Source organism: Phallusia mammillata, chromosome 3 (assembly GCF_965637545.1).
Source record: "Phallusia mammillata chromosome 3, kaPhaMamm4.hap1.1, whole genome shotgun sequence".
NCBI lineage: Eukaryota > Metazoa > Chordata > Ascidiacea > Phlebobranchia > Ascidiidae > Phallusia > Phallusia mammillata.
In genome coordinates, this window is record NC_137254.1 from 8,591,973 (window position 1) to 8,619,748 (window position 27,776).

Below are 27,776 nucleotides of genomic sequence, written 5' to 3' on the forward strand. Positions count from 1 at the left end.
GTATTAATTATTTCACACAAAACAAAAACGATTTTTCATTTTTTTTGACCGTAAAAAAAACTTTTCGAGGTTACAAACACATAATAATCTTAACTGCTCGAACCCAAACTCATTAACTGTTTTAACATGGCGCTTGCACAGGTTTGAACATTAGGCCGAACGAATTCTGTGCAAAAAACAAATATTTTTATCAGATTTTCGGGTTTGGGTACGAGCTTTATCTGGGTTGACAAATAGGTTTCAAGGGATTCGGGCTTGAATTTCGGTCCCTTTTGCATCTCTGCAATAAAACGATCGAACTTCTTTGAAACGAAGAATACTCTGGCCTGACAAAGGGGTACGAGCAGCAAAAAAGGTTGGGAATCCCTGCTCCAAAACAACACGCTGCTACGCACAATGGAGAAAAACGCTATCAATGCGAGGTTTGCCAGAAACAAGTTTTCACTAAAACGTGTTTGAAAGCACACATGCTGACACATACGGATAGAAGAAGACCACATAAGTGTGAAATTTGTGATAAAGGAGTTTTGTCTGCTTCTGAATTGAAAAGACACAAGGTATCGCACACTGGTGTGAAACTATACAGTTGCGACATTTGCAAAAAGAAGTTTCAAACCTCAGGACATGTGAAGCAACATATGAGATGTCATTCAGAAGAACGGCCATACAAGTGCAAGCTCTGCAAAAAAAGTTACACCCAATGTTCACACTTTTCAAGACACATGTTTCATCACACCGAGGAACAACCACATACGTGTGGAGTGTGTGAAAAATCTTTTACAGAAAGAAGGTGTTTGGACATACATCTTAATGTACACATGGGCCTTAAACTGCATAAATGTACAATATGTCAAAAGGCATTCAATTACCCAAGAACTTTAAGAAACCACATGCTTACTCATAGTAAAGTAAAACCTCACAAGTGTAAGTTTTGTGAAAAAGAGTTTGCATGGAGAAATGGTCTAAATAACACATGTTGAGTCATAAAGAAGAAAAACCTTTTGAATGTCCTTCTTGTGGAAAAAGATTTTATCATTCGCATAGTTTAAAACGACACAGTTTGACACATTCAGGAGAAAAAGCTCACCAGTGTGACATTTGTGAGAAAAAGTTTGCCCTTTTGGCAACATCGAAAAGACACCGAGAAGTTCATTTTGGCAAAAAAAAGTTTCAATGTAAAGTTTGTAAAAGTTACTTTACACGACTTAAAAAACTAACAATGGTCAATGTGCCGAAATTTTGTATGACATCAATCTTTAATACTGTCAATTATTATGTTATTGAATTTGTCCACTAGTAATTCAAAATTTCTACAGATATATGTAAACCAATCCATAAAAATCAAATTTTTGTATGACATCAAATCTTTCAAATTTTTACATATTTTGTATAGTTTCCCTAATGTTTTGTTTTTTAAATCCGTCAATTCTTCGTTCTTACAACCATGAAATCTTGTTCACTTTATTAGATAATACTTTCGCAAAAAGATAAACACATTGTTTTAGAATATTTTTTGGCTTCTCAAAATAATAATTTTAAAGAACTTGTATACAACATTTATTTAACATAAGAACTCATCCTGAACCTTAGTCAAGCTAATACCCCTCGAAACAGAGCAAAAATTCATTAAAATACTGGCACCCGATTTACCTTCTAACAGCAGACTAATAAATTATCAGCAAAACCGTCTCAGTGCGACTACAAACAAAAGTAAATGAAAAAAATCTGTTTAGCAAAAAGGAGTTCTAATTAATAGATACATAGGCTACAACATATCCATTACAAACTGCATTGGAATGTAACCACAAAAATCAAACGCCTCTCGCATTTACGATGCTTTATAATATAATTGTAACTTGTTAAGAAACGAAACAGCTTATTTTTTTATGTGATAGTGATAATATTTTATGAAAAATAGCACTTTTTGAGTTGGTAACCTGTAACAACATCCTATATAATGCATTGTAACGGAACTTTAGTTTCGCCATAGATAATTATTGAAACCGTCCGGAAATTTGTTAACGCAAGTATGGTAACCCTAACGTGCACCAACTACGCTCAATGACTTTAGTTGGAAAAAGGCTATATTCTTTCAAAGTGACATAAGACTCTTTTTCAACCTTATTGAACGACTAATCCCGTATTTAACAATTCACAAAGCTTTTGAATCTACACCAATTTAGACATGGAGTGCTTAGAAACAACCAATGTAAATTTGCAGATTAACAAAAGACAATATAGATCACCTCCTCTTACACCACGGGTTCTTAAATGTTTACGGCCGTGTCCCATTTGGCACTATTTAATTAATGTTACGCCCCCTTGAATTGACACTATTTATTTAAATTAAGCAAATTTTAGCATTGATAAAATGATTGAGATGGATGTTTTTTTAATCAGGTGTTTGTCTTTTTTTAGAGACAACAGACATCATAGGCCCACTTTAAGCAACTGCAAAGTTAGCTCCAAGCGTTGATAACTGATAAGTTGCGAAATAGAAGGCTGTGTGTGCACACAGAGATGCACTAAAGTCACGGCAGTCTCCAAGGCAAAATAACTAAACACCTATTTTGAAGTAATGATGCGTTTTACTTTTTATTTTTCCAAACAATAAGTTCGAAATCATCGTCGACACCTTTCCAATGCAGTCATTTACCATTGTTTGCAAGTGAAAACTATGCAGCCAGTTTGTGCTTCGCCCCTCCTTATGAACCCTTCACGGACCACTAGGGGAACGCCCCCCCCCCCCCTCCACAGAGTTAAAGAATCCCTGCCTTAGACTGTTCCGTTTCCACCCAAATTCTCCACCATTTAGACCAACTCCTTGCAAACAAATTTAATACTAATGTCAAAACTCACCCTAACCTCAAATCGTCACTGTGTCTTGGAAACTCCATTATTGCAAGTCAAAGTTTGCACAATCTCGCAACAAAATTATTAAAGAAATACAGAAAGTGGACTTAAATTCGTCCTAATTCAAACACATGTAACACTTTGTACTATTATGTGTCAATTGATTTAGAAACAAATTGCCTTTGACCGCGTAGCATTTTGTTTCATATGATCAACTTATTTAAATTCTTTGTGTTTAACTAATTTAAAATTTACCTATTTAACAATAAATGTCCTTTATAAGAAGGGGCCAATCTGCAGAGTATGGCAGCTGCACGGGCGAGTTGTTTTTTCAAAAAAAATTTTGCACGCCATTTTTTCGTTACTGCACGCGGAACTTTTTTTTTGCACGCCAATGTTTAAACAGAAAACAGTGAATGAAAAACTGCTGTAGTAACGGAATGCGCAAGCATCAACAGACAGGTTGTTATATTCACGGTAAGTAGGGCGACTGCCTCGGACCCACCCATTGCCAAGGCGACATCGAGAGCAATGCAAAACTCTTTACCGGCAGCTGTAAACAGTTCCTCGTTTGTATAAATGCTTTGGTAAACAGCAAGTTCATTTAGAGCTGCAAGACAGATACCATCTTCAAATGTAAATTTGTAGCTATCTTCCAAATCCATTTCTGAACAAGAAACTTCGAATCGAAGCAGTTTTGATGACCCAATGCCACCCACTTCTAAATCAAACCATTCGTTTCTACATTGAGAAAAGTTTTCCCAAACAACTCGAAAAATAATTTGCTTAAATACACTTAAAACTCTTGAGCGTAAACAGGATGTAAATTGAGAGACGGACTTGTCCCGCATAAAACCTTCACGTGATTCAGAGAGAACACGAACTTGAAAAACTTGGCAAAGCTATCATTTCCATGGTTTTCCAGTCTGGCCCTTTCCCCCGTGGTGAACTGATGAACATTTCCAGTAACCAAACGCAAAATGTCGGGCAAGTACAGACAATCGGCCAAAATGTCAGCTGCTGCCGGCACGCATTTCGTCATGCGTGCGTCTAGTCGATTTTGCAAAGCATCACATAAGCCAATTAAATCAGTCAAGCAATCGTTAGGTTGTCGCATCTTCCATTCAATTACCTTCCTTTTGACAGACCCGGTGACAGTTGTCACCGACTCAGTCGTATTTGCCGTCTGAGATACATTACTGTCAGCTCCTTCTGTAATTGACATGGAAGAAGATGCGACATCTTCCGTGTCCGTTTCTTCGAATCGTGGTGTTTGTATTGCCTTTCTCGCTTCGACCGCTTTAATATGGTCGTTTTGTACTATAAACGTTTTGGGGTCATACAATGCGTCATTTTTGTGCACGGATTCCGCGTGTCTCTTTCGCGAGGCAGGGTTACCGCGAGAAATGGTCTTGTTACATTTCAAACAAAAATGTAAGTCCTCTTGTGTTCGTTTTGTGCTGGACTTTATTGAAGCAGGTTTGCTGCCGGACTTCCCATAATGAAACGAAGACAGAAACTTTTGCTTTTCAGATGAAGGTGACTTGCTTGGAGATGACATACTGAAATTTGCTTGATAATAATCATATAAAGGTAGCCTGCAGAATAATTAAACCCAAAAGATAATTGCTGCATTTAACCGCTACTTAATTCGTATTGTATTTAAAAACCGACTTGTCAACATTAACTACAATTCAACTGATGCATTGACTTTTTTAAATTAGATTACTGTAATATTAACCTGCACTTAACAACTAAGTTGCATTGTTTGCAGAAAATTGAGCTTTGTCATTTAAACAACGGCTATATTTTAGACACAATGGCTGCATCTGACGTTAATAAACTCTAGAAGCCAGCAATGACTATGTTGGGACTTTACAGACCAATGCAACCACCTACTGTGAAGCTTCTTCGGCGTTTTTGTCACTTCGGTGCAGCGGGAGTTGTTTTTGTTATCAGAGCAGTTATTGAAACCTTGCACTTTTCCGATAGGAGATGTCTTCATCAGCACAGTCATTAAAAAATCCATTCTAGGGCAGTACACAAGCCATTGGCACATGAACATTTTTTTGTTCTGAATAAGCGTTTTAAAAATGACAAACACCATACCGTGTTGATTTGATTGTGCGCATCAAGTGTTTTACCCTGCCGTTTGTGCGGCTTACAATCGAGCGCAATTTGTTGACACATAGTTGTTTTATGTAGCAATATATTAGTGTTACAAATGCGACTGACAATCGGGGCATGCGAGTAAATACGGTAGCCTACTCACAACATACCTTAAATTGTGCACAAGTAAGTGTGAAAATACGCAATGGGTAATTTTTGCTAGAAAAGGAAATTTTATTGAAGGGATTTGGCCCAGAAGGGTTTAGTTATGCTTGTTTCGTTACTACTTTGCAAGGAGTTAATTTATCGTTTGCACGCGGTAAAAGTGGATTTGCACGCGGGCTTGTTGTTGTTGCACGCGGTTTTGGAGGTCCTGCACGCGCGAGATCTCGTCGGGAACTGCCATACTCTGCAGACTGGAGAAGGGGGCGACATGATAATTTTCGATCGGTCGCCACTTGTTGAGGCAGGGAGGGTCTTTACGAAAGAGAAAAAAGAAGTTGCTTTTTGTTGAATTTTATTTCCTTTTCTGGTGTTTAAAAGTAAATCGGCGTTTTTATTTTCTTTTTCATTTAACGTTACATGTTCATTTTCACAAACAAACAAGAAAGAAAGCATGTTAGAAAGCACCGTGATTGTTGACTTAACGATGCTCGTTAGAAAACCCGCTTTATCTGTGCAAAGTCGTGTATATAACAAGCGCTATAATTGTTTTGATTAAACAAAAAGCATGCGTACGTTTAGATGTTTTATGGGCGGCGTTTTCATTCAAGTTTTGAAAAACACCAAAGCAACCCGCCGGTTAATTTTTTGTTAATGACAACGATTGCAAAATGACCAGGAATTAGAACAACGGAATTACGTAAGCATTGAAAATTACACAGTATACCACTCTCTGGGTAATTTGTTAAAAGCGCAAGACTCTTCCTTGCGCAGGTATGAAAAAACTTTCTTAGGTAAGCATGGGATAATGCACAAGAAACCCGCTGGGTATTTTGTTACGAGCGCAGTGTCTTTATTTAAGCAGCATTCTTCCGCAGGCATAAGAACACCTTTAAGCAAGCGTTGGAAAGTACAATTTGTCATGAGCGCAACGCATTCTTGCGCAGGTTACTAAACACAGAGTAAGCGCGCATGCCAAACCAGTGAAGTAATACACCTAAAAAAATAATAAACACATCAACTAGAATAAACGACTTGCAATTCGACTACACTTTGCATAAAACATACATTAAATGTTGTCGTTTATATGAAACTACAAATCGAGACAATCGCCCGCTTGCTGTGACGCAGCACAATAAAAGGCAGTGAGGTGTTTGAAACGAATAAAGTGCTGACAATCGTTTCAATGTTGTTACTTTAAAAATTACGTCACATCAGCTTAACAGCGATGACGTAATGAACGGTTTTCCACAAACCGACGATAAACACAAACATCTAACCATTAACTTACATTTTTTTACAATGCGTTATAAATAGGCACCGAGCGAACCGACAGTACCGGACTGTTATTAATCAACTGCGACACTCATGTACCCGCACATTTTTACTATTTGTTTGACGGTCAAACAGATGTAACTTAAATTTAGGTTGGTAAAACACAGCTGCATAACTTGACACAAGGCCTGAGCAATTCCATTTGAGCAAGAATCTCGGCTGGTCTCTCTTATATCAGAAACACCAACGTCAATCATATATTTCATATATTCTCTAAACAATATGGAGCTAAACATTAATGGAATTCCCCGAAATTGTGTCTTGATTGATATAAGTACGTGGAATAATAAATTTCATCAACTGATTTTTATCAAATAATGGTGTTTTTGTCGTTTTGCAAATGGTAATGTCAATCACACATTTCCATATTCAGCATGAAAAAATGCCCTTTTAAAAACATTGAAAGACACCCAGAAGTTCACTTTGCCGAAAAAAAAAAGATTTAATGGAAAGTTTGTAAAAGTAACTTTTCTTGACTTGACAGTTTGAAACTCCGCTTGGAAAAAAAAAGGTTCGAAAGTGTGCCCTAATTTTTATATTACATCAACCTTTTAAACGTATGAGTCAGTCATTCCTTCGATAAATTTACCCGCCACTAAAACTGTATTGCATGTAGTAAATTCAAATTGTACAAATTCATATACTTTCCATAGAATTCTGTGAAAATTATTTAACTTGAAGAAATTATTGCCAAGGATGGCAGTACGGGACGGTACGTATTGCATTGACCGTACCACGTACCTCGTTACTTAGATCGTACCGTACCACAGTACCGTACCAAATGTCAAAAATGTAAACGTACCATACCACCGTACTGTACTTGAGGTACGGTACGAAAATTTGCGTACCGTGCCTTCATATAAACCAATCGGGATGAGGTTGGATACATTTTATGACATGCGGTGTCTAAACTCTAAACAGGGTAGCCATCGACTTGAAACCAAAAATAAGGACAATCGAAAAATCCAAATTTCATACCAAACGAAACAAACGTTCTTGAACAAATCTTTGCATTTATACGAACCATGACATATCACATGTCATATTTTTTTGCCCTGGAACAATCTGTTTCAGCAACTCTTTGTTCGTAGAAAATACTTGCATCTCACAACGGCTGAGGTCTTCTAGGTTTACTTTTAAGCTACTTGTAGCGGGGATTTTACTAGTAATTGTTAAAAATAAGACAAAATAAGAACTCGAGTCAAAAATAAGGACAAATCTTTGAATCAAGCTGCCCCACTACAACCAGCTTATTCGAAATGAAAGGTTGCTGTGTTTTCTACGATAGCTCGTGCAGCGGCCATGCATAAATTTCAACAGCATGTTTCTTAAAATCATTGCGAAGGAAGAGACAACAATACTAGCTAGCTTTTTTAACTAACTTGAGAATAAATGACAAGTGCCGAGTTAACCTCTGTTCTTGTCATCTGCGCGTTTTAATAATAGGCCTACAGTGCGTGTAACCCCCCTATTGCATAACGATCGGCCCGTAACTTACGGGTCGTAAGCACAAAATATGTAGCAGTTACGTCATAAACTTTTTTGAGCACTATTTTGGTACAGGTACATTGTGATAGCATTATATAATAAACAACTAAAATTCTAGTTTTGAACAATTTTGATATAATCTGCAAATGGTAACGATGCAAAAATGACCCTTTGATCAACATTTATTATGCGTACCAGTATCGTGGCACGGTACGCTTTTGGTACGGTGGTACACTCCAGTGAAGTACCTCCAGCTTTCTTTGCGTACCGTAGCTACGTACCGTACTTTTTGATGAAATTTGCTGCTTACCGTACTATCGTTGTCGCTGCATTAAATACCATTAAGATGACATTCTTACACGGTTTGTAACGAAACTAATGTCAGGCTCAAAGCATACGCAGTTGAGCAACGGTTGCTGAAATCGAAAAATGCCGTGTGTTGTGTTTTCGAATTTCGACATATTTTTTGAGTTTTGGTTAGTGTGTTGGTACATGTAGTTATGTCAGATCTTCGTGTTGTGAGTCGTTTAGTTGTTTGACGAATCGTATATCAAACGTTTCTGCTTTTTGTTTGTTAGTTTTTTCTTCTTTTCTTGTATATTTCGATTTAAAATCAAACGCAGACGGTCGCTTAGGACTTACAACTCATCTCAAACCTGTACTAATACAACACATCTTAAACCTAATTCATTTCTGTCATACACAATGTAAGTCAGATCAAGTATTGCAACTCAACTAACCCAACTGACCAGCCCTCTTTCGGGCTAAACTTGTGTCTTGGACCATGTTTTAGAATTGCTAACTTTACTAGTTCAGAAACATGCTAGGTTAGTCATGAAACAGGGTTGTATGTTGTTGTACCTATTTTTATGTGGCACGCAGCGATAGGTGCTACGATAAGTATAAGTAAGGTTAAGCCGTAAACAATAGCCGTACTTCAATCTACCTATACAACTGTGGAACATTTGTTGATTTGAATACCAACAATACCAGGATGTTTGAGCTATTAAGTTATTTCTAGCAAGACTTCATACACAGTGCGACAAGTAGAAACCGAAAATGCTCATAGAACAGCAACGTATTGTCAGTAGGTATTTGGATGTAGAGCTATTTTTACCAGCAATCAATTGCAACCTATTAGCTCTTGTAGTAACGTTCGAAATATGGAACAAATATGGAAGTACCCTTGTCACTTTTCACAAGACGCGAAACAGTTCATATCAAAAATGAATGGTTTGGTTTTCATAACATTATTGTAAGTCCGCATTGACTAATACTAATTGCTTGTGTTTGCATGCAACCTATTTTCGTATTGTTGTTTTCTGTTACATAGTTTGTCACTTGAAACGATCTATAGTCGTGTTGTGCTATTTCTATCAGCATTTTCGGTTTCTACTTGTCGCATTGCGTATGGAGTCTTGCTAACAATCAATTAATTGCACAAACACCGTTCGTCGTTCGGAAATCCAAGGATTGAAAAGAAAAAATCCCGGGACATCCCGGCCCCGATATTTTATGTTGCCCCGAAATTCCAACCCTATACTTAGATCCGAGTCGAGTCCGTTTGGTTCAAACATGTTTGCGACACTAACTTTAACCCCATTGTTAACGTACAGAGTGCGGTTGTATCTACATACTTTAATTCAAACAGTTTTTAGAAAGGTTGCATTAGAAAGGCAATTTAGTGAAATAGGGTGTTATACGACTGTGATATCTATGTTTTATTTTGGCATAGAGATTTGGTACGTTGTGTTGTCTCTCGTTTTCGTGATGAAACTCCTGCTGAGCTTGTGAAGCACATTGTTCTTTTCGTCACTTAAGAAGCATCGTCGTTCTACATGATCTCCTGCTGGATAAAGGGCTTTTAATTCGATTTTCTAATTTTGTCATTATGTAATTTTCTTTAAAAAAGCCAATTGAAGGCATTACTCCGAATCTCGCCGGTCATCAAAGCTATGGCATAGGATAGAAAAATATAGCCTGTGGTGGGATTCATAAACCAAAAACAAAAGCCCTCCCTGAGACTCGCGTTTTACCAACTGAGAATTGCAGGTTCAAAAGTAAGCTAGTAAAAAGTTGAGTCATAAGCAATGTTGGCGAAAGCCACACATGTCAGTTACTTAGTACGAAATTGCTAGTTTAAACATTACTGAAGACGAATTATAATGTATCGCGCAGTGCAGAGCCAAATCCATTTTGAAGTTCCGTGTAGATACTTTGTGTTCCATTATGACCATTACAATAATCAGGCATGTCCTTCATTGCGTCGCAACACACAAGATGACTCAATGCAAGTGCCAAAAGATTGTTACAAGGTACTTTTGGTTGCTAAAATAGGTCGTGACTTAAAAAAGGTTGAAAACCACTGGTGTAGATAATAAGTAGAATTAAAATTAAACAAAATGGAATAAAAAACTAGTTTCCAAAACGCAAACCTGGACGGACCTGATATTTTGCGCGAACCGAACCGAAACCCGAAACAGGCAACAGAAATCCAGACGTCTGTGTGTAGAAGGAAGTATGATTTCGTACGTGTTGTGATGCTCATAACAGTGGTTGCATTGTCCGACGTTAGTTAGTTTGTGCTGAAACCAGTCTTGGTTTGGCAGCAACAACAACTTTAAGACTTTTCAGATCCATTTTTATATTTACGAAATACAAATAACTTGGCTTTTTCTGCTTATATAGGCCATATATTCAATTATGATTGAATGCATTGACTATACAGACAGAACATTAAACCCTTGTGTTGATTTAGAACCGTAGTATACGTTTTTGATTTTGTTGAAACTTGAAGATGGACTCATATATTTCCAATCTCACAGACATCGAAGATACAACCGAGAACTCAATGAAATTTCATTCTCAAAGAATTGCTTGGATGATTATAGACATAACTGCATTATGCTTTACCATTTACTTGACTATTGCAATATTTGCCTATGGTTCCCTACACAATAAGTACAAAAGTGGAGATAGGAATGCACGGGTTATGTATATGTTGACAAGTGTAGCGTCTATCGTAGTAAACATATACACTCTACTTGACATAGTTATGTTGAATGTTGGTTATATTATAGAATCAATGCACGCATGTCAAACTTTATTACAAATTATGGCCGTGATGCTAGGTTTTGGTTTCTGTACAGTTTACACATTTTTGTGGTTTAAACAATACTGTTTCTATAAAAGTTCTTCTTTAAATCACCTTAACAAAGATTGGATTAAGGCACTAAGTTGGTCGAGCATTGTCTTTCTGAGTTTGGGCATATTTACATCTTGCATTGGATACTCTATTACACAAAGATCTGAGTCGTTTGGGTATGGTTGTAAAGATGTTGATGAAAGTATTAGGTGGCCATGGATAACGGGAGGTGCAATTGATTTTGCAGGCCAGTGCTTACTTTTATTCCTTTTTCTCTATCCATTTAAATGCGAACAGCAAGGAGTAAATGGCATTGCCGTGTTACAAATGATAAAAAGGACCGCTTTTATGTTCCTACTTTGCATTTCAACCGATATTGGAGCAATCATTGTTAAAATGTATGTGGACGTAGAACTGTTTGCAGCAGCAATCACTTGCAACCTAGTAGCTCTTGTTTTAACGTTCGAAACGTGGAAAGAAACATTGAAATATCCTCTGTCACTTTTTAAAGGACGTGAAACAGTTGATATCTAACAGTGAATTGTTTATTTTTTATTAGATTATTATAAGTCCATATTGCTTGTGTTTTCATGCATCCAAATTCTGTGTCATAATTTTCTGCTGGTTAGTTTTTCTTTTGATCTATTGTCGTGTCAAGTGATTTCGTTAGCTGTTTTATTTTCGGTTTCCTTGCCAGAAACAACTCAATTGCACAAATTTCAGGGTATTGTTAATGATCGGAGCGAAAAACGTTCCACAGTGGTGTTCGTAAATTATGACATTGATTGAATGAACTAATAACTTAATTCAAACGTTTCAACATGAATAAGTTAAAGTTGCGTTACATTAAAATTCGCCTGCGTAATTTGAATTCAAGATGATTATTTATCTGTTTTCGTATGAGATCCCCAGCATTTCGTGGCTGCACAATTAATAATCTACTAACCCCCGGATAAACCTAGTTCCTTATTTGCATATTACCAATGGCACGAGAATTGGAACCATTCATTAGTGGCGTCATAGAGAGTTTGCTTCTTGATTGAACTTCCGCTTAACTTTGACGTGTTTACCGCAGAAACGCAATATAACACAACAAACTGCTTTTGAAGAGTAATTAAATCTCTATCTCAAGGATACAAGAAACAAGAAATTGAAGTGTCTGCACTAAAAACGTTTGATTTGACAAAAAACAACAACGTAGCGTTAAACGAAATACGTTTTGTTTTTTTTGCAAAAATTATGATGTAACAATACAATTTATTCATGGGACAATCATATAGTTTGATTAATTGGTCATTATTATTGGACAAACATAAAGGCCGCAAAATGTTTTCATTTTTTTTAAATGCAGCAAAGCGAACGCCTTTCTCATATTGCTGTTGATTTGCATTTAAATTTGTACTATCTGCATGAGGTACGTGAGCTAAACCCCAAATAAACCTACTTCCTAATTTTTTTAAAACGAAATTCCGATTCATTTGTGGCGTCATAGAGAGTTTACTTCGAGGTTCATCTTCTGGTAACACAGTGACGTTAGTTGTAAGATTAATAAAACCGATATTTGTGGACAATGCACGTTCTAAATACAAGCCAATATTTGTGAATAAAAACTTCACGACGTTTCGACTTTTAATTTGTAGAGTTCTTGGCAATGCATGCGTGTTTTTGCCATCAGTAGTACCCAACGGCATCCTGGTGGTACACGAACACCTTTCGGTACTTTTTTCGCGACGGGTCGGATAAAATCAAAAATAACATGCATGCGAGGGCCACGTATGTTACAAATTACACGCTCAAACGCAGCGCCGTTCTAAACGTTTCCGCTAAGCGCTTGAGAATATTATACTGACATTTTATCCGATAATAAAATTGTTTCTCATGTTTGAGAGTTTTTTTCTATTATAGACTTCTAAAAAGAGCACCGATGTTTCCAAAGTTTTACACAACATTTAGTTGTCTTAAACTTAGCTGTCGCAAAACAAAATGATATTGACGGTTCATTTAATGCAAAAACGATGTGGCTTCTCTTTAGTGTGTACCAACATGTGTCTATTTAACGTTCCAATCTGAGTAAAAGTTTTTTCACAAACAAGACATCGATGGGGTTTCTCTTTACTGTGTGTCAACATGTGTGTTTTCAAATTCCCTCTCTTTTCACAAACTTCACATCGATGAGGTTTCATTAGCATGAGTTGACTTGGATTCATTTTGTACGTCTATATTGATTCGCAAACGTTACGTTTGGTTGTTCAATGAAAAGCTCATCTCATAAATGTCACGTTGGAAACAAGACAATTCGGTATTCCTCTGAATTTGTTGTTGGAAGTTTGCAGGTAAAAAACCTCTTTCAGGTTTGTGAAGATGATTGTTCAAACTTCCCGGTCCGAGTATCGTGATTTTGTGTTGTTGTTGTTGTTGTCAGATTTTAGCCTCCCAGAAAAACAGTAAATGTTGTAAATGCGTAAATTTGTTATGTGCTAGACAACTATAAAAATGAAAACTTAATCTCTGTCACAGTTGGATGATGTTATATTATAACCGGATTGCTAAATTCAAAATATCCGCTATCCGGATAGCAGAAGATATTGATATCTGAACTTATCGTAGTTCTGACTCAGCAAATTGCTGACAACATTTTTTTTCACGGGTTTCGAACCCGGGAAACTTCGGGACGAATCCCGATCAAGATTTTTTGTGTCTGTATATGGGTCAGGCGCGCTGGACCCCTCGGCCAAGTTCCTGCCCTGGTCACAGCATTTTTCTGCCATTACAAACGCTTATGTTCCGTTGCGCCACCTATCGGATATTAGCAGGCCTGTCCTGTGAGTTCTTGTGTTAGTAGCTCTACCGATGAGGCTTGTCTTTAGTGTGTGTTAACATTTGTGGTTTTAAACTTCTACAAACGTTTTTCGCACAAACTTAGATGGGGCATCTCATTAGTGTGCGACAACATGTGTGTCTGTTACAATTGAATAATCAACAAACAAGAATATTACGTTACAAAAACATGAAAGTCACAAATTTGCGTTCAGTAATTTTTGCATATCAGCATATTACACGGCATGGGTTGATCTGAACTTTTTTAAGCGAAAAATGTTGACTTGCCAATGAGATTATTGCTTCCACTGAGGTTACTAGCCAGTCTCGTAAATGTACTATAAATAGCGCCAATGCAGTGCAGCGAGTTTAGCATTTATCCACCATTCGACCCTGGTTGTTGTTTTTTTCAAAATGCAGCGTTAAGTTGTCGAATCGTGCAAAGTAAGTAAAATAACAAATTATCAATTTGGTCGACAACAACCTGACTAAATGTACTGCTGATAAAACAAAACTAAAAAGTACTTAGAAACGAGGGGCTGTCCTTTCATTTACAAAAAATGAGAGATTTCAGTATTGAACATTTACTCTAAACATTCTATTTTTAGATGTGTTGAACTTGGGATCAATTCCAATTTACAATTTAAATGAATAAATCCAAAAAAAATTTACCCTAGCATCTTGCATGATCCAATGTAAACTTTCCCATTGTAACAACTCTATATGTTCAAGATTCACCCAGAAATTCGTACGCACTACACAGTGCCGGATTAAGGGTCTGCTGGCCTGTAGGCACATTTTATAAGTGGCCCGAAAATCAGGGTTGCCAACTAAAGGTTGCCAACAACTTAGTTTCTTCTATGGATTCATATACTTGCCATTTCTGCGAGTCGATGTATTTCCAACCCCACACTAAATTCTACTCAAAAATAAAATGAAAACTTAATGCTCCTTCAAAACTTTTCGATCTGACATTAAGCTTGGGTTGACTAACTCTGGGCGTATTATAACGTTATCTAAAGACAAATAATAAAACAATCAATACATGCGCTTTCAAATATCTGGAAAGCCGATTTTTAAACTGAAGTTATAAGCTGACTGGCATCAACTGGCTTTGCAATATGGCAGTCAGCTGTGCAACAATTTCCTTTTTCCGCGTATCCGGTTACAAGCGTCAATTATTTAGGACAGAAACTGTGTCAAATAAACAAGTTTAAGTATTCCACTAGCACTGGCAAAATAGCCAAATCGTTTTTGCAGTATAATCACCTTGTCTGTGCTGACATATTTAGTTGCTGTGCGTACATGAGGAATTAAAACAGTACTCACTTGTGTATCTGCGACTTTTGTACGATTCCAGGAAACAATTCAAACCAGAGCAAGCGATCAGCCACGAGTACTATACCGAAACTCGACTTAAACTGCACTGACTTAACTTGAGACTCGGCAAATCGGACTCGTTACCCAACCATTCCGATTATTATTCATAGGCATGTGACATTCGATTAATGCTTTTTGTTTTGCTGTCGTTTTTAAAAGTAAGTTCACTGAAATTTCCGCTGGCCAACTTAATTTTGCTTGTTCTGGTTGACATCAGCCCTGAGCTGTTTGGTTTGGAACAACAAATGACGACTCACAATGAAGCAAAGTCATTTAAGTGTCCCTCTTGTGGAAAAAGAATTTATCATTTTAAAACGGCACAGCTTGTCCAGTGTGACAAATGCGAGTAAAGTATGCTCGTTTGACAACATTGGAAAGACACTGAGGAATAGATTTCGGCAAAAAAAACAACGATTCAATGCAAAGTTTGTAAAAGTTACTTTACACGTCTTGACAACTTAAAACTGCACCTGAAAAAAACCCAGAAGGGTCGTGTTGGGTTTAAAACCAACACGTTTGATTACAACAAACTATAATCGGTTTCCTAACAACCTGAAACAAGACGTCTTGCAATTTACCCTCAGGACAGGTCAATTCACTGACCAACGCTGTACACTAGGGAGAAATTTCTATGGCGTAAACGCTGCCAAATTCAGCTACTAAATGTCGTGCTTCAAATGAACGATAGCCCACTAATTCTGTTTAATTGTGTAACTCTCATCATTCTCTTGTATTGGCGTTTTTCATGTAATCGCTCTTTCTTGCTTTCACATACCTACGACATAGTATTGATACCGTTCCTTTCGTTGCGAAACGGAGAGTGTTATCCTCGGGCAATCGTCCAGCGTGTATATGCTGGACTGATTGCCCTGTTGTTGCCTGTGAAGTTGTATGCTTGTTGAATGCAGTTTCTTTAGAACTGAATGCCAGATTACTGTGGTTTTGGCAGTTGTATGTATTAGCATTATGTCTTGTGTATAATAATTGTTTGTGTGCTTTCTTTTATTAAAATCACTTGGTGGAGTGGATCTAGGTTTGGTTTATAGAATTAACTAAAAGTTCGTTCTTACACAAAAAGCAATAAGCGAATTAGTGAACTCACGCAATAATAAAATAAACTAGATGATATAGTCTACATTAACGTAAGATTATACTCTAAATTTAGTGGCGTTTTTATGACAGCTCAAATAGATAATTTAGACTAAAAAGGCTACCTAGAAACGTTGCAGGTCGAAAATGAAACCAGTTTCTCAAACATTACATTATTGGCAAAAATGGGCTAGAAAATTTCACCCTGTGGAGGGATTCGGCCGAAAACAGAAATAAATATCTACCTATAAACATAGATTCAAAACTGGGATCAACCTGTAAGCGTTCGTGCAGACCAGCGATCACAACACACATTGAAAATTCCTTTTGCGCTAAACCTACTGACACCCTACTACGAAGGTGTCATGCCCCGCACACGAGGCAGATGACGGTGATTGTGATTCGAATTTAGCGGAGTTACCCCCAGGTCAAGTAAATAAGTACAAAAAAAGAAACCAAAAAACTAAACTAGGTTCCTATGGTGGAGATAACAACACTACACCTAACGGCAGACCCAAATTGAGCTAAAGTTCAATAGGTGACGCAGAAAGCTTAATTATTATTTAGGATCTAAAAAGGGGTAGGATTTAGAAGTTTTTAAAGCTTTTGATACGACGAGTTCACCGCTGAACCTGTGTAGCACAGTTGGTGGAGCGTGAGTCGCGGAAACTCTCCTGTTACCGCAGGAAAAGGTTGTGAGGTGGTACGCGGTACGCAGGAGGTTGAGTCTCAAACAATAGCCACTTCAGTTTACTAATACAACTGTGGAATGTTAGTCGATCCGAACATCAAAAATACTCGGATGTTTGTGCAGTGAAATTTATTTCTAGTAAGACCACATACACAATAAGGCAAGTAGAAACCGAAAATACTCACAGACATAGCAAAAAATACGACAATAGGTCGTTTTAACAGACAAAAAAATGCAACGGAAAACTATCATACAAAACTAGTGTGTTTTAAATCACATGCAATTAGTCAATGTGGACAATAATGTCATAAAAATATACAATTCACTGTGCGATATTCACATTTATGTTCAAGCATAATAATGATATGCTTCCATCCGCATTTGCTGACCACTTCAAAATTAACACTCCAAGCATCACCACGGGTGCCAACTCCAAATACCTTATACCTTATTATGGCACGTATACAAATCAGCAATCGATGCAGTTCATTGGCCCAAAAATATGGAATAGTATTCCAGAAGTTAGTAATACAAACTCTACAAGACAATTTATTACCATTATCACTTCTTTTTTGTGTGCATGATGTTACAGCAACAAAACAACTGGAATGTGGCCATTTGGTTCTAAGCGAAGTGCTTTTCTAGTTTTCTGGAATGCCCCCACAAAGTCTGGCTTATCAACGCACACTTGATAAACCACAATATTTTTTTTGACAATTGCGGAAAGTAAACATGTATTTTCGTTACTAAAGTTGTCGACGTACCACAGATTGCACATCTGTCTTTTGTTTTTCATAACACTGACGTCACCCCTTCTAACGTTAAGGTCACGCCGCCTTATGTATTGTACATTTCACTGCATGACTTAGTGCACTATTTACAATACTGAAATATCACCCAGGAACTTGCTGTGTTTTTTCACTTTGTTGTCTACACAACCACTATTTTTTTTTAATGTAATAACGTCTTGAGGTCTTGGGTAGATATTGCATATATTGTGGAACTGGTCACCTGCTGCTGTTTCTTGTTACGGGGATATCTTGCGTCCGTTGAACAACCGTCAGTGACGTCACGTGCTGTCAATCAACTTCTATGCTGTGCCTTTTTCTTTTTGTTTGGTGTTTTTATGTTTTTCGTTTTTTTGTAGGTTAATTTTGTTTTGATATCTATTGTTTATTTATCTATTTATTTATCCCTTTAAACTATTATTATCTTTAATGTCATTTAATGTGAATGACTCTATTTCAAAAACATAACCCCTAATTAAGAATTCAATAATAATCCTAATGTAGTTTTTTAAATTATTGTCATCGTTGTGTGTGTTCTTACTTACGGCGCTTGAAACTATCCGACAGGGTTTCTTTCGGTGGATTCTTTTCCTGTCGAACCCCACCTTCTTTCCCTAATACGAGTGGTTAGTTAATAGGGCCCCCGCGACTGGTCCCAACAACGTTCCCTCCCCAGTCGTATTTTCCATCACTGCGCCAACCTCACTTTCTTTTCAGCCCCGGTCACATAACGCTTTATAATACGGTGTAGCTGCAGCGCGTTTTGGTATCATCCACTAATTGTGCCCTTTACTGTTTTGCGCTTAATAACGTTGCGCAGCTATTTCCGGCTTGGTGATTGTTTTAGCGCTATTGTGTCGCTATGTTTTCTTTCACCAAGCGAAGTAAACTCAACTGAACTCAACTCATATCAACTATTTCCCGTCTTGTGAAAAGTGACAAAGGATACTTCAGTATTTCTTTCCACGTTTCAAACCTTAAAACAAGAGCTACTAGGTTGCAACTAGTTGCTGCTGCAAACAGCTCTACGTCCAAATTATTACTGACAATGATTGCTAAAATATGGGTTGAAATGCACAGAAATGACAAGAAAGCGCTTCATTTTATCATTGTAACCCGGCAATGTCATTTACTCCTTGCTGGGCACATTTCAATGGATCAAGGAAAAGAAATAAAAGCAAGCATTGGCCTCCAAAATCAATTGCACCTCCCGTTATCCAAGGTCACTTAACATTTTTGTCAACACGTTTACAACCATACCCGAATGATTGAAATCTTTGTGTAATAGAGTATCCAATGCAAGAAATAACTACGCCCAAACTCAAAAAGACAATGCTTGACCAACTTAGTACTTCAATCCAAGCTTTGTAAAGGTGATTCAAAAGCGTACGTTTTATAGAAGCAACGTTGTTTGAACCACAGAAATGAGTAAACTGTGCATAAACTAAATCCTAGAATCATGGGAATTACTTTCATTAAAGCTTGACATGAATACGTTGATCCTTCATTGTAACCCACATTCATAAAACTGATGTCAAGCACAGTGAAAATGTTCACTAAGATAGACGCTACACTTGCCAAAACATACATATCCCGTTTATTCTAAAGCATAGTGCAGTTGTGTCTATCACCAGCCAAGCAATTCTTTGAGGATGAAATTTCGTTGCATTCTTTGTTTTTTCTTCGATTTCTGCGGGATTGGAAGCGTTTGAATCGATCTTCAAGGTTCAGCAAAATCCAAAACATGCACTACGTTTCTAAATCAATATAAGACTAAGTGTTCAAAATGTCAAAACCTATTGTAACCAGGCCTAGGTGAATGGATAAGAGAGAAATTACTTTCACATTTAGTACACATAATCAGGTGCCCTAAAAGTCAGGAATGCCAATGGTTTTATTGCTGCCAAACAACGTCTGGTTTCTGCACAAACCAACTAACGTTGGAATAAATTAAACCGCAGTTATGTGCATCACAGCATATACCAAGTCATACTTCCTTCTTTAAATAACCAATGTCTGGATACTCTTCCTTATTGTGAAGTGGATCGGTCTGACAATCGACTGAAACACTGAAGTGAAACTCTGCAACACTTGTGCATAAGAGTTACGTCAGAGACGCATACGTCAGTGTGCCTTTGTTTCGTGTTAAACCCGAAATTTAGATTTGTCAAGATTTAAGTCATGGAGTCGAACCGCTTGCTATATGGCAGGGGTGCTCAACCTTTTTTGACTCAAGATCGACTTTTAAGGTATTTAAACTCTCGGGATCTACCATTTCAATAAAAATTAGCAATATAATACAGCAAGCGGTTCGACTCCATGACTTAAATCTTGACAAATCTAAATTTCGGGTTGAACTCGAAACAAAGGCACACTGACGTATGTGTCGAATTCAACCCGAACACACTGACGAGACACACTGACGTAAGACTATGTGTTGATTAGCAAGGATAATTTTTCCAACCAAGTTTTGCGTTTCATCATTGTCTGGGTATTATATGTTTTACAGTGCAATGAACGCTGTTCATAAACTTGATCTAATACTAACCTTTAAAATATAATATTGAGAAAAAGGTTAGAACAAAGCACCCATTTAATTGAAATAAAGAGATGAAATATCAGTACAAAGTTACAATTACCCCTGTAACTATTCTTTTTTGTGACGTAACAGTGAGCCTTCTGAGTATTTGTAGTGTGAACAAACATAATTCGATGAGCAATTCTGTTATATAAAAGTCATCCATGTACAAAGACTCAAAAACGTATTACAAAACAACTATATATTTTCTGCATCCCTCGCGCTCCACTTGATATCAGTTCGAGATCGACGGGTTGGGCATCCCTACTATATGGGTTCGATTCAGGTTTTGAAATTTTCCTCTCAATAAGTTGCTTGGCTGATAATAGACACGACTACACTATACCTTACCATTTACTTGACTAATGCAATATTTGCTTATGGTTCCTCACACAACAAGTACAAAAGTGGGCATAAGAATGCACGGGTTATGTATGTGTGGACAAGTGTAGAGTTTATCTTAGTGAACAGATACACTGTGCTTGACATTAGTTATATGAACGCGTTGAAGTTGCGTTATATTAAAATCCGCCTGCGTTTCGTGACTGCACACCTTATAAATATACTGGAATCTACAAAACCCTAGTTAACCTAGCTCCTCATGTGCATAAAACCAACGACGCAAGATGTGCAACCATTCATTTGTGGCGTCATATGCAGTTTGCTTCCTGGTTGAACTTCCGCTTGACTGTGACGTCATAACTAAATCTCCATTGCAAGGGACAAGAAAAAACAAATGAAAGTGTCTGCACAACAAAAAACCGCTGCAATTTTATTGAACCTTATTTCCATCACTGTCCTTAAAGGAAATGTGGAAGCTAAGGTAGACAGTAGTTATTATTTGACAAAGTGAGCAATAAACCAGTTTGTCAGGAAACGAAAATTTCACAAATATACATTGAGAAACTGTGACAGTGAGTCGACTTCACTTTGGTTCAGTTTCCTCTGTGGTTTAATCCCAGTTGTGACATCGAACAGAATAGGTGAGGCATCACTTTTTAGCCTGCGTGCACTGTCGAAACAGTATGCACCATCTGCAGCTTATCATCTATTTGCTTGATGCTTTTTTTCGTAGTGGTTGAGCGGGAATTAAGTTTGGATAAAAAAACGGTTTATTTCTTGCGCAGACACTTTAATTTCATTTTTCTTGTCCCTTGTAATAGAGATTTTATTACTCAATTTGTTTTTTGATGCGTTTCTGCGGCAAGACGGTTATGACGTCAAGCGGAAGTTGAACCTGGAAGCAACTCTCTATGGCGCCACAAATGAAACTGAGAAGTTGTGAATGAAAATGGACAAAGTATATTTTAAGCTGACTGTTATGTTCCAAACTATACACAGTGGGTTACGTAAACCTTGTATTAGGAAAGTCACAACAATAAATGTCAAAACAAAATACATCCAGCCCTCTAATCTGCCACATGTGCTGAATGCCACTTTAAAAACGCGCCACTCTGCTCGAGTTCAAGACGCTTTTTAAGGAAACTTCCCGGGACGAATACCGATCCAGGTTCTCTGGCTTTAGGCATTTCGGCCATTACTTGAGCTATGATTTCCCCCTACATTGCAGAGGCTGAATGCCCTATATTGCTGCGCGATGCGCCTGTTCTGTAATGACACTTATTTAAAAGTTCATGCAGCTTTACTGGCGAGATGGCTTTCGAATTGGCTACACAATACCTTATGATTCTAGACCAGGTTGTCCTCACTTATTATAAGCCAGATAGGACTATACTGGTCGCGGCTGCCACTCAAAGCCATTATATATGACGAACATTGCTACCTCCTATTCAGCGAAGTTGTTGCACTGTGAAGCATTCATACATATAAAGTGGAAGCGATATTTCATTAGTGACGTTTTGTGATTTTATCTTGCAAACACCTAAATTTTGTTCCGGCACAAAGCAAACTCCAATATAGCTTTGTTTTTCTGTGAATACTGTCGTTAATTTTTTTATTGTTTCAGATATGAATTTTGGATGTCGTTTCGTATTGTTCAGAGAAGGAGGACATTCAATTTTCACCATACCACTGTTGATGTACAACTCAACACACTGCATAGAAAAACAACTTCCAGAAACGCGAATGTTAAGCCAATTCGTTTATAAAAGCGTATCGTATTGTTTATCGATGTCAACCGAATGTTGTCTTTTTCTTCAAAATTTGTGTATATTGTTTTTCATACTGTGTTATGATTTTTTTCTTGCATTGTGCTATTAGGAAGTTAATTCGTAGTAGTTGAGCCGAGCATTCATCCTACTTTTCTTCTATTCTCCGTTGTAGTGCATTGAACTGATGTGCGTGGATCGCTCAGTGTCGAATCGAAATAAACAGGCAACCAAAACTTCTGGAGCGTTTAATATCCAATCTTGAACACGAAAGGTTGAAAGGTCTTTTAATCTTAAAATTTCATTTGTTTACACCTGTTGTCTAAACTGATTAATTTATTACCGAAAACATCTGCATGCATTGCTCTAATATAAAGTCTAAATTATCAATTTGTAGGTTGTTTTGTTTCGGTAATTACATGTGCGTTTTGACCATATATTGTATTTTTTCTACAGAATCGGTCCTGTGAGGCTTACTTCAAAATGATAACTTATACATCTGGATAGGTTAAAGTCAAACAAGTATTAAAAACAGGTTCGGAGTTACAAAACACACTGGCATTTTTGAGTTTCTTTTATTTTCTTTTAGAACTTTACAAAAAGTCCAAAGCATGATTTTTAGAAAATACAAGCTCAACTTTTTTAGATTTTGTTTAATTAACAGGAACAAGGTTTTGAATGGATGTCAGGTTTTAATGTTTTTCGAATACAAAGTTTCCATCATATTTGACTTTCACGTTTATATTTTTTTTATTCCATCATATTTAACTTTCACGTATTCGAATTTTATTTTGTAAAGTAGGTTTGACTAAGAGTGATTGTGACGTTACAGTGGTTATTGTGTTAATTTTACTCGACAATAAGGGCATGGCTACATGCAAACAAAATCTACAAGAGGTCATAGGCCTATAAGTTTTATAGCTTTTTTATGGCAAAATGAAGGTTTGATTTAACTTGGTTTTGTTACACAACCTAGGATGGCAGTACGGCTCGTGTTGCGTTGGCCGTACCACGTACATTGTTCCAAGATGTTTGACACCGTACCGTACCAAACGTCAAAATCGAAACGTACCGTTTTGCTGTACTGTACTTGAGGTGCGGTAATCAAAAACAGTACCTTCAAATAAACCAATCGGAATCAGGTTGGATAAATTTAATGAAATTCACTTAAAATAAAGGTGTCTAAAGAGGCAGCCCTACTCCAAACCCGTTTATTCAAAATGAAAGATTGTGTTTTTTTTCACGATGGGCTCGTGCAGCGACAGCGTGTTATTTTCAAAACCAATTTTTTTAACTAAACCATTGGAGCAAAAGAGACAACAAGTTTACTAAACTCACTTCAAATGCCGAGTTTCATTACAAATACAAATATAGTGTTGTCATGTGCGCGTTTTAAGATTAGGCCTACAGTGCGTGTAAACCCCCTTTTGCATAGCGGTCAGCCCCGTTAGCACAAATGTTAATCAGTAACGCTATCAAATTTTATGTTTTTTTGGCACAGTGACATTGTGATGAAATCAAGTCATCAACAATTTAAGTTTCACTGAGTTTTGATATTATCTGCAAATGTTTGTTTTTTCATGTCATAAATAATTAAAAAATAACCTTTTAATCAACATTTATTATGCGTACCAGAACGGTAGTACGCTCCGGTGAAGGAGCATTCTTCGTCTGACGACTACAACTTAAAGTTAACGCAAACAGTTGAATAACAATGTGTGATTAATGGAATTAGTTGGATGATGAAGAAAAAGCAAAACATCGAATCAACATGTGTCTTTTCAAATTCCCAAGTTGGCTGAATCTTTCTCACAAACAACACATCGATGTGGTTTCTCGTTGGTGTGTGTCATCATGTGTCTTTTCAAATTCCCAAGTTGGCTGAATTTTTTCACACAAACAACACATCGATGCGGTTTCTCATTGGTGTGTGTCAACATGTGTGTTTTCAAACGTGCAAGTAGTCCAAATCTTTTTTCACAAACATCACATTGATGCGGTTTCTCATTGGTATGTGTCAACATGTGATTTTTCAAATTTCCAAGAGTGCGGAATCTTTTCTCACAAACCACACATTGATGCGGTTTCTCATTGGTGTGTGTCAACATATGTGTTTTCACACTTGCAAGTTGGCAAAATCTTTTCTCACAAACAACACATTGATGCGGTTTCTCATTGGTGTGTGTCAACATGTGTGTTTTCACACTTGCAAGTTGGCAAAATCTTTTCTCACAAACAACACATTGATGCGGTTTCTCATTGGTGTGTGTCAACATGTGTGTTTTCACACTGGCAATTTGGCGAAATCTTTTCTCACAAACAACACATTGATGCGGTTTCTCATTGGTGTGAATCATTTTGTGATATTTCAAAGCTGCACCTCGGCCAAATCTTTTTCCGCAAATATCACATCGAAAACGTTTTTCTTTAGTATGAACCAGCATGTGTAATTTCAAATTTCCAAGTTGGCTGAATCGTTTCTCACAAAGATCACAGCGATGAGGTTTCTCGTTGGTGTGAATCAGCAAATGTATCTTTAAACTTTCACTTCGTGTAAATCGTTTTTCACAAACATCACAGCGATGAGGTTTCTCATTGGTGTGTGTCAACATGTGTCTTTTTAAAACTCCAATATGGGCAAACCTTTTTTCACAAATGTCACATCGGTGTGGTTTCTTCTTGGTGTGTATAATCATGTGTTTTTTCAGATGTTCTCTTCTGCGAAAACGTTTTTCACAAACATCACATCGATGAGATTTCTCATTTGTGTGTGTCAACATGTGTGTTTTGCAACTTCCAATTTGGCTAAATCTTTTTTCACAAACATCACAGCGATAAGGTTTTTGTTTAGTGTGAATCAACATGTGTTTTTTCAACTCTCCAAGTACCCTGAATTTTTTCTCACAAATGTCACAGCGGTGTGGTTTCTCATTGGTGTGTGTCAACATGTGTGTTTTTAAAACTTGACGATAGGCAAACTTTTTTTCACAAATGTCACAGCGGTGTGGTTTCTCCTTGGTGTGTATGATCATGTGTGTTTTCAGATTTTGACTTTGGCGAAATCGTTTTTCACAAACATCACATTGATGAGGCTTCTCTTTGGTGTGTATTAACATGTGGGCTTTAAAATTTCCACTTCGGCGAAATATTTTTTCACAGACTTCACATCGATAAAGTTTTTGGTTATTGTGAATCAACATGTTTTTACTAAAATCCATGGTCGCTGAAGTCTTTCTTACAAACATCACATCGAAGAGGTTTCTCTTTAGTGTTAGTCAACATGTGGCTGTGTTACAATTAAACATTTTTAACAAACAAGAATGATATGTTGAAAAGTATGTAAAATTGGGCAATTATTGTCTCCATTAAAGTTACTAGCCAGTCTAGTGCTGTATTGCGCCAATGAAGTAACTGTGTAGCTCAGTGCGTTTACCACTTATCCATAATTAGGGCTCTTTAGGCCTACTTTGTTTATAACGTGGCAAAGTTGCGCAGCTATTTTCAATTAACTAATTATTTACCAAAAATATATTGATCCACACATCACTTTAACCAGTCGGTCATACAATCTAAGTTCGAGTTTACCCACTCGACCAGTCAAACCCTATACTAGGGCTATCTTCGAATCAAACATAGTATACCAGAAATATAGTGTAGTTATTGGTTATCACAAAAGTTTTTGTTTAACGTGTTTACATGGGTAGAATTGATGTTTGCGTATTCTGCAATATGTGCTTGGCAGAAATCAAATGTCAACAGTAATGCAATCTAGGCGAGGCCTGACGTAGGATTCTCAAATAACCAATAAGAATAGTAAAATGACTGACACTCAAATCCACAGATTAAAACAATCAATTCCCTAATGCTACCATACATTGCCTAATCGCCGTTTACTTTAAGTCGTTTAAGAATAAATATGTATGTTTCTTTAAGCGTGTCATTGGTAAAACGATGACTTTACACGATAGTTTTTCATAGTTTAATCTCAGAAAACTGCAGGTAATGTTTGGTTTAAGCGAGTAGATTCGCCAAATATCGTGTAAGATATTCACCCTAGCATCTTGTATGATCCGATGTAAACTTTCCGATCGAAACAACTCTATATATCTAAGATCATGTCCCGAAAATCGTACGTGAAAACAAACATGTACTGATACAAGTATTATTCGGAAATAATTTCGGGCGCACATATTAACTTTTAGTTACTTCATGTGCCAAGGATCAATTATCTACAACAACAAACATATAAAGTGAGATCGCTACATTTCAGATTTCTTTTGTGGTTTCATATGCCTGTGTCATTTCTACTGGTCGGTATGTTTGCATAACCACACACCTAATTCCTTTCAATCCTAAATTAAAATGAAAACTTGAAAACCTTTCTATCTGTCATTAAGCTATTGCTGATAACCTTTCAGACGAATTATAACGTTTATCTAAAGACGATACTAAAACAACCATACCATGCGCTTTCAAATACCTGCAAAGCCGAATTCTAGACTGAAGCCATACGCTAACCGGCATCAACTGGTTTCGCAGTGTGGCAGTCAGCTATGCAACAATTTCCTTTTCCTGTGTGTCCGATTACAAGCGTCATTAAGTTGGACAGAAAATGCGTCAAACCAGTAAGTTGAAGTATTCCACTGGCACTGGTAAAATATCCAAACCTATTTTTGCAGTATAATTGACATCAGGCATACATTAAATCTGTGTGTTTTAGCATGGCAGAAATAGGAACTTTTATCCAAAAACCACACCTTGTGCACACCAGCTTTGTCTCGTTACTGTAAAACACTTCAATCTAGTTGCTGCGCGTACATGATGAATTAAAACAGCATTAACTGTATAGCCGTAGCCGACTTTTGTACGATTCCGTAATACAGGAAGCAATTGACTCGTTTTAAATCAGAGCAAGCGATCAACCGCGAGTATTATTCTCAGACACGAACCCAATGCTGGATTAACCGTTAGGCAAAGAAGGCACCTGCCTACAGGCAAGTCAAAAATCAAGACCATTTTAAAATCAATAGAAATTTAGTCATGATTTCAAAATAGTTATTTTTTAAACTAATAATTCTGTTTTTCGTGACGAATTGAAGGCAAAGATTGTTTGAAAAAAGAGGAATTGAAACATGTTGCCACTTGATTTTTGATGAATTCGCATTTCCGTTAAGTGACGCAACGAAACAAACGTGGCGTTGTCAACGTTGAATCAATCTAAACACGGATGATT

The 27,776-nt window shown here is 37.1% G+C and overlaps 1 protein-coding gene, 1 long non-coding RNA gene and 1 pseudogene across 2 annotated transcripts; 2 read left to right on the forward strand and 1 right to left on the reverse strand.

Moving 5' to 3' along the window:
* Nucleotides 1-309: 309 nt before the first annotated feature.
* On the forward strand, nucleotides 310-1,297 carry LOC145219440 (uncharacterized; annotated as a pseudogene).
* A 19,967-nt stretch (nucleotides 1,298-21,264) lies between these two features.
* LOC145220320 (uncharacterized) lies at nucleotides 21,265-22,782 on the forward strand. Its single transcript, XR_013858099.1, has 2 exons — nucleotides 21,265-21,735; nucleotides 22,402-22,782. It is a non-coding gene; the product is annotated as an uncharacterized LOC145220320 (long non-coding RNA).
* Nucleotides 22,783-23,681: 899 nt separating this feature from the next.
* On the reverse strand, nucleotides 23,682-27,279 carry LOC145220311 (uncharacterized). Its single transcript, XM_080087560.1, has one exon. The coding sequence runs from the start codon at nucleotides 25,786-25,788 to the stop codon at nucleotides 24,325-24,327; it is 1,464 nt and encodes a 487-aa protein (XP_079943686.1). The 5' UTR covers nucleotides 25,789-27,279; the 3' UTR covers nucleotides 23,682-24,324.
* Nucleotides 27,280-27,776: the final 497 nt, after the last annotated feature.

Bases quoted from the DNA above. Each gene is read 5' to 3' on its own strand.
- LOC145220311 (XM_080087560.1), bottom strand. From the start codon at position 25,788: ATGTTTGTAAGAAAGACTTCAGCGACCATGGATTTTAGTAAAAACATG.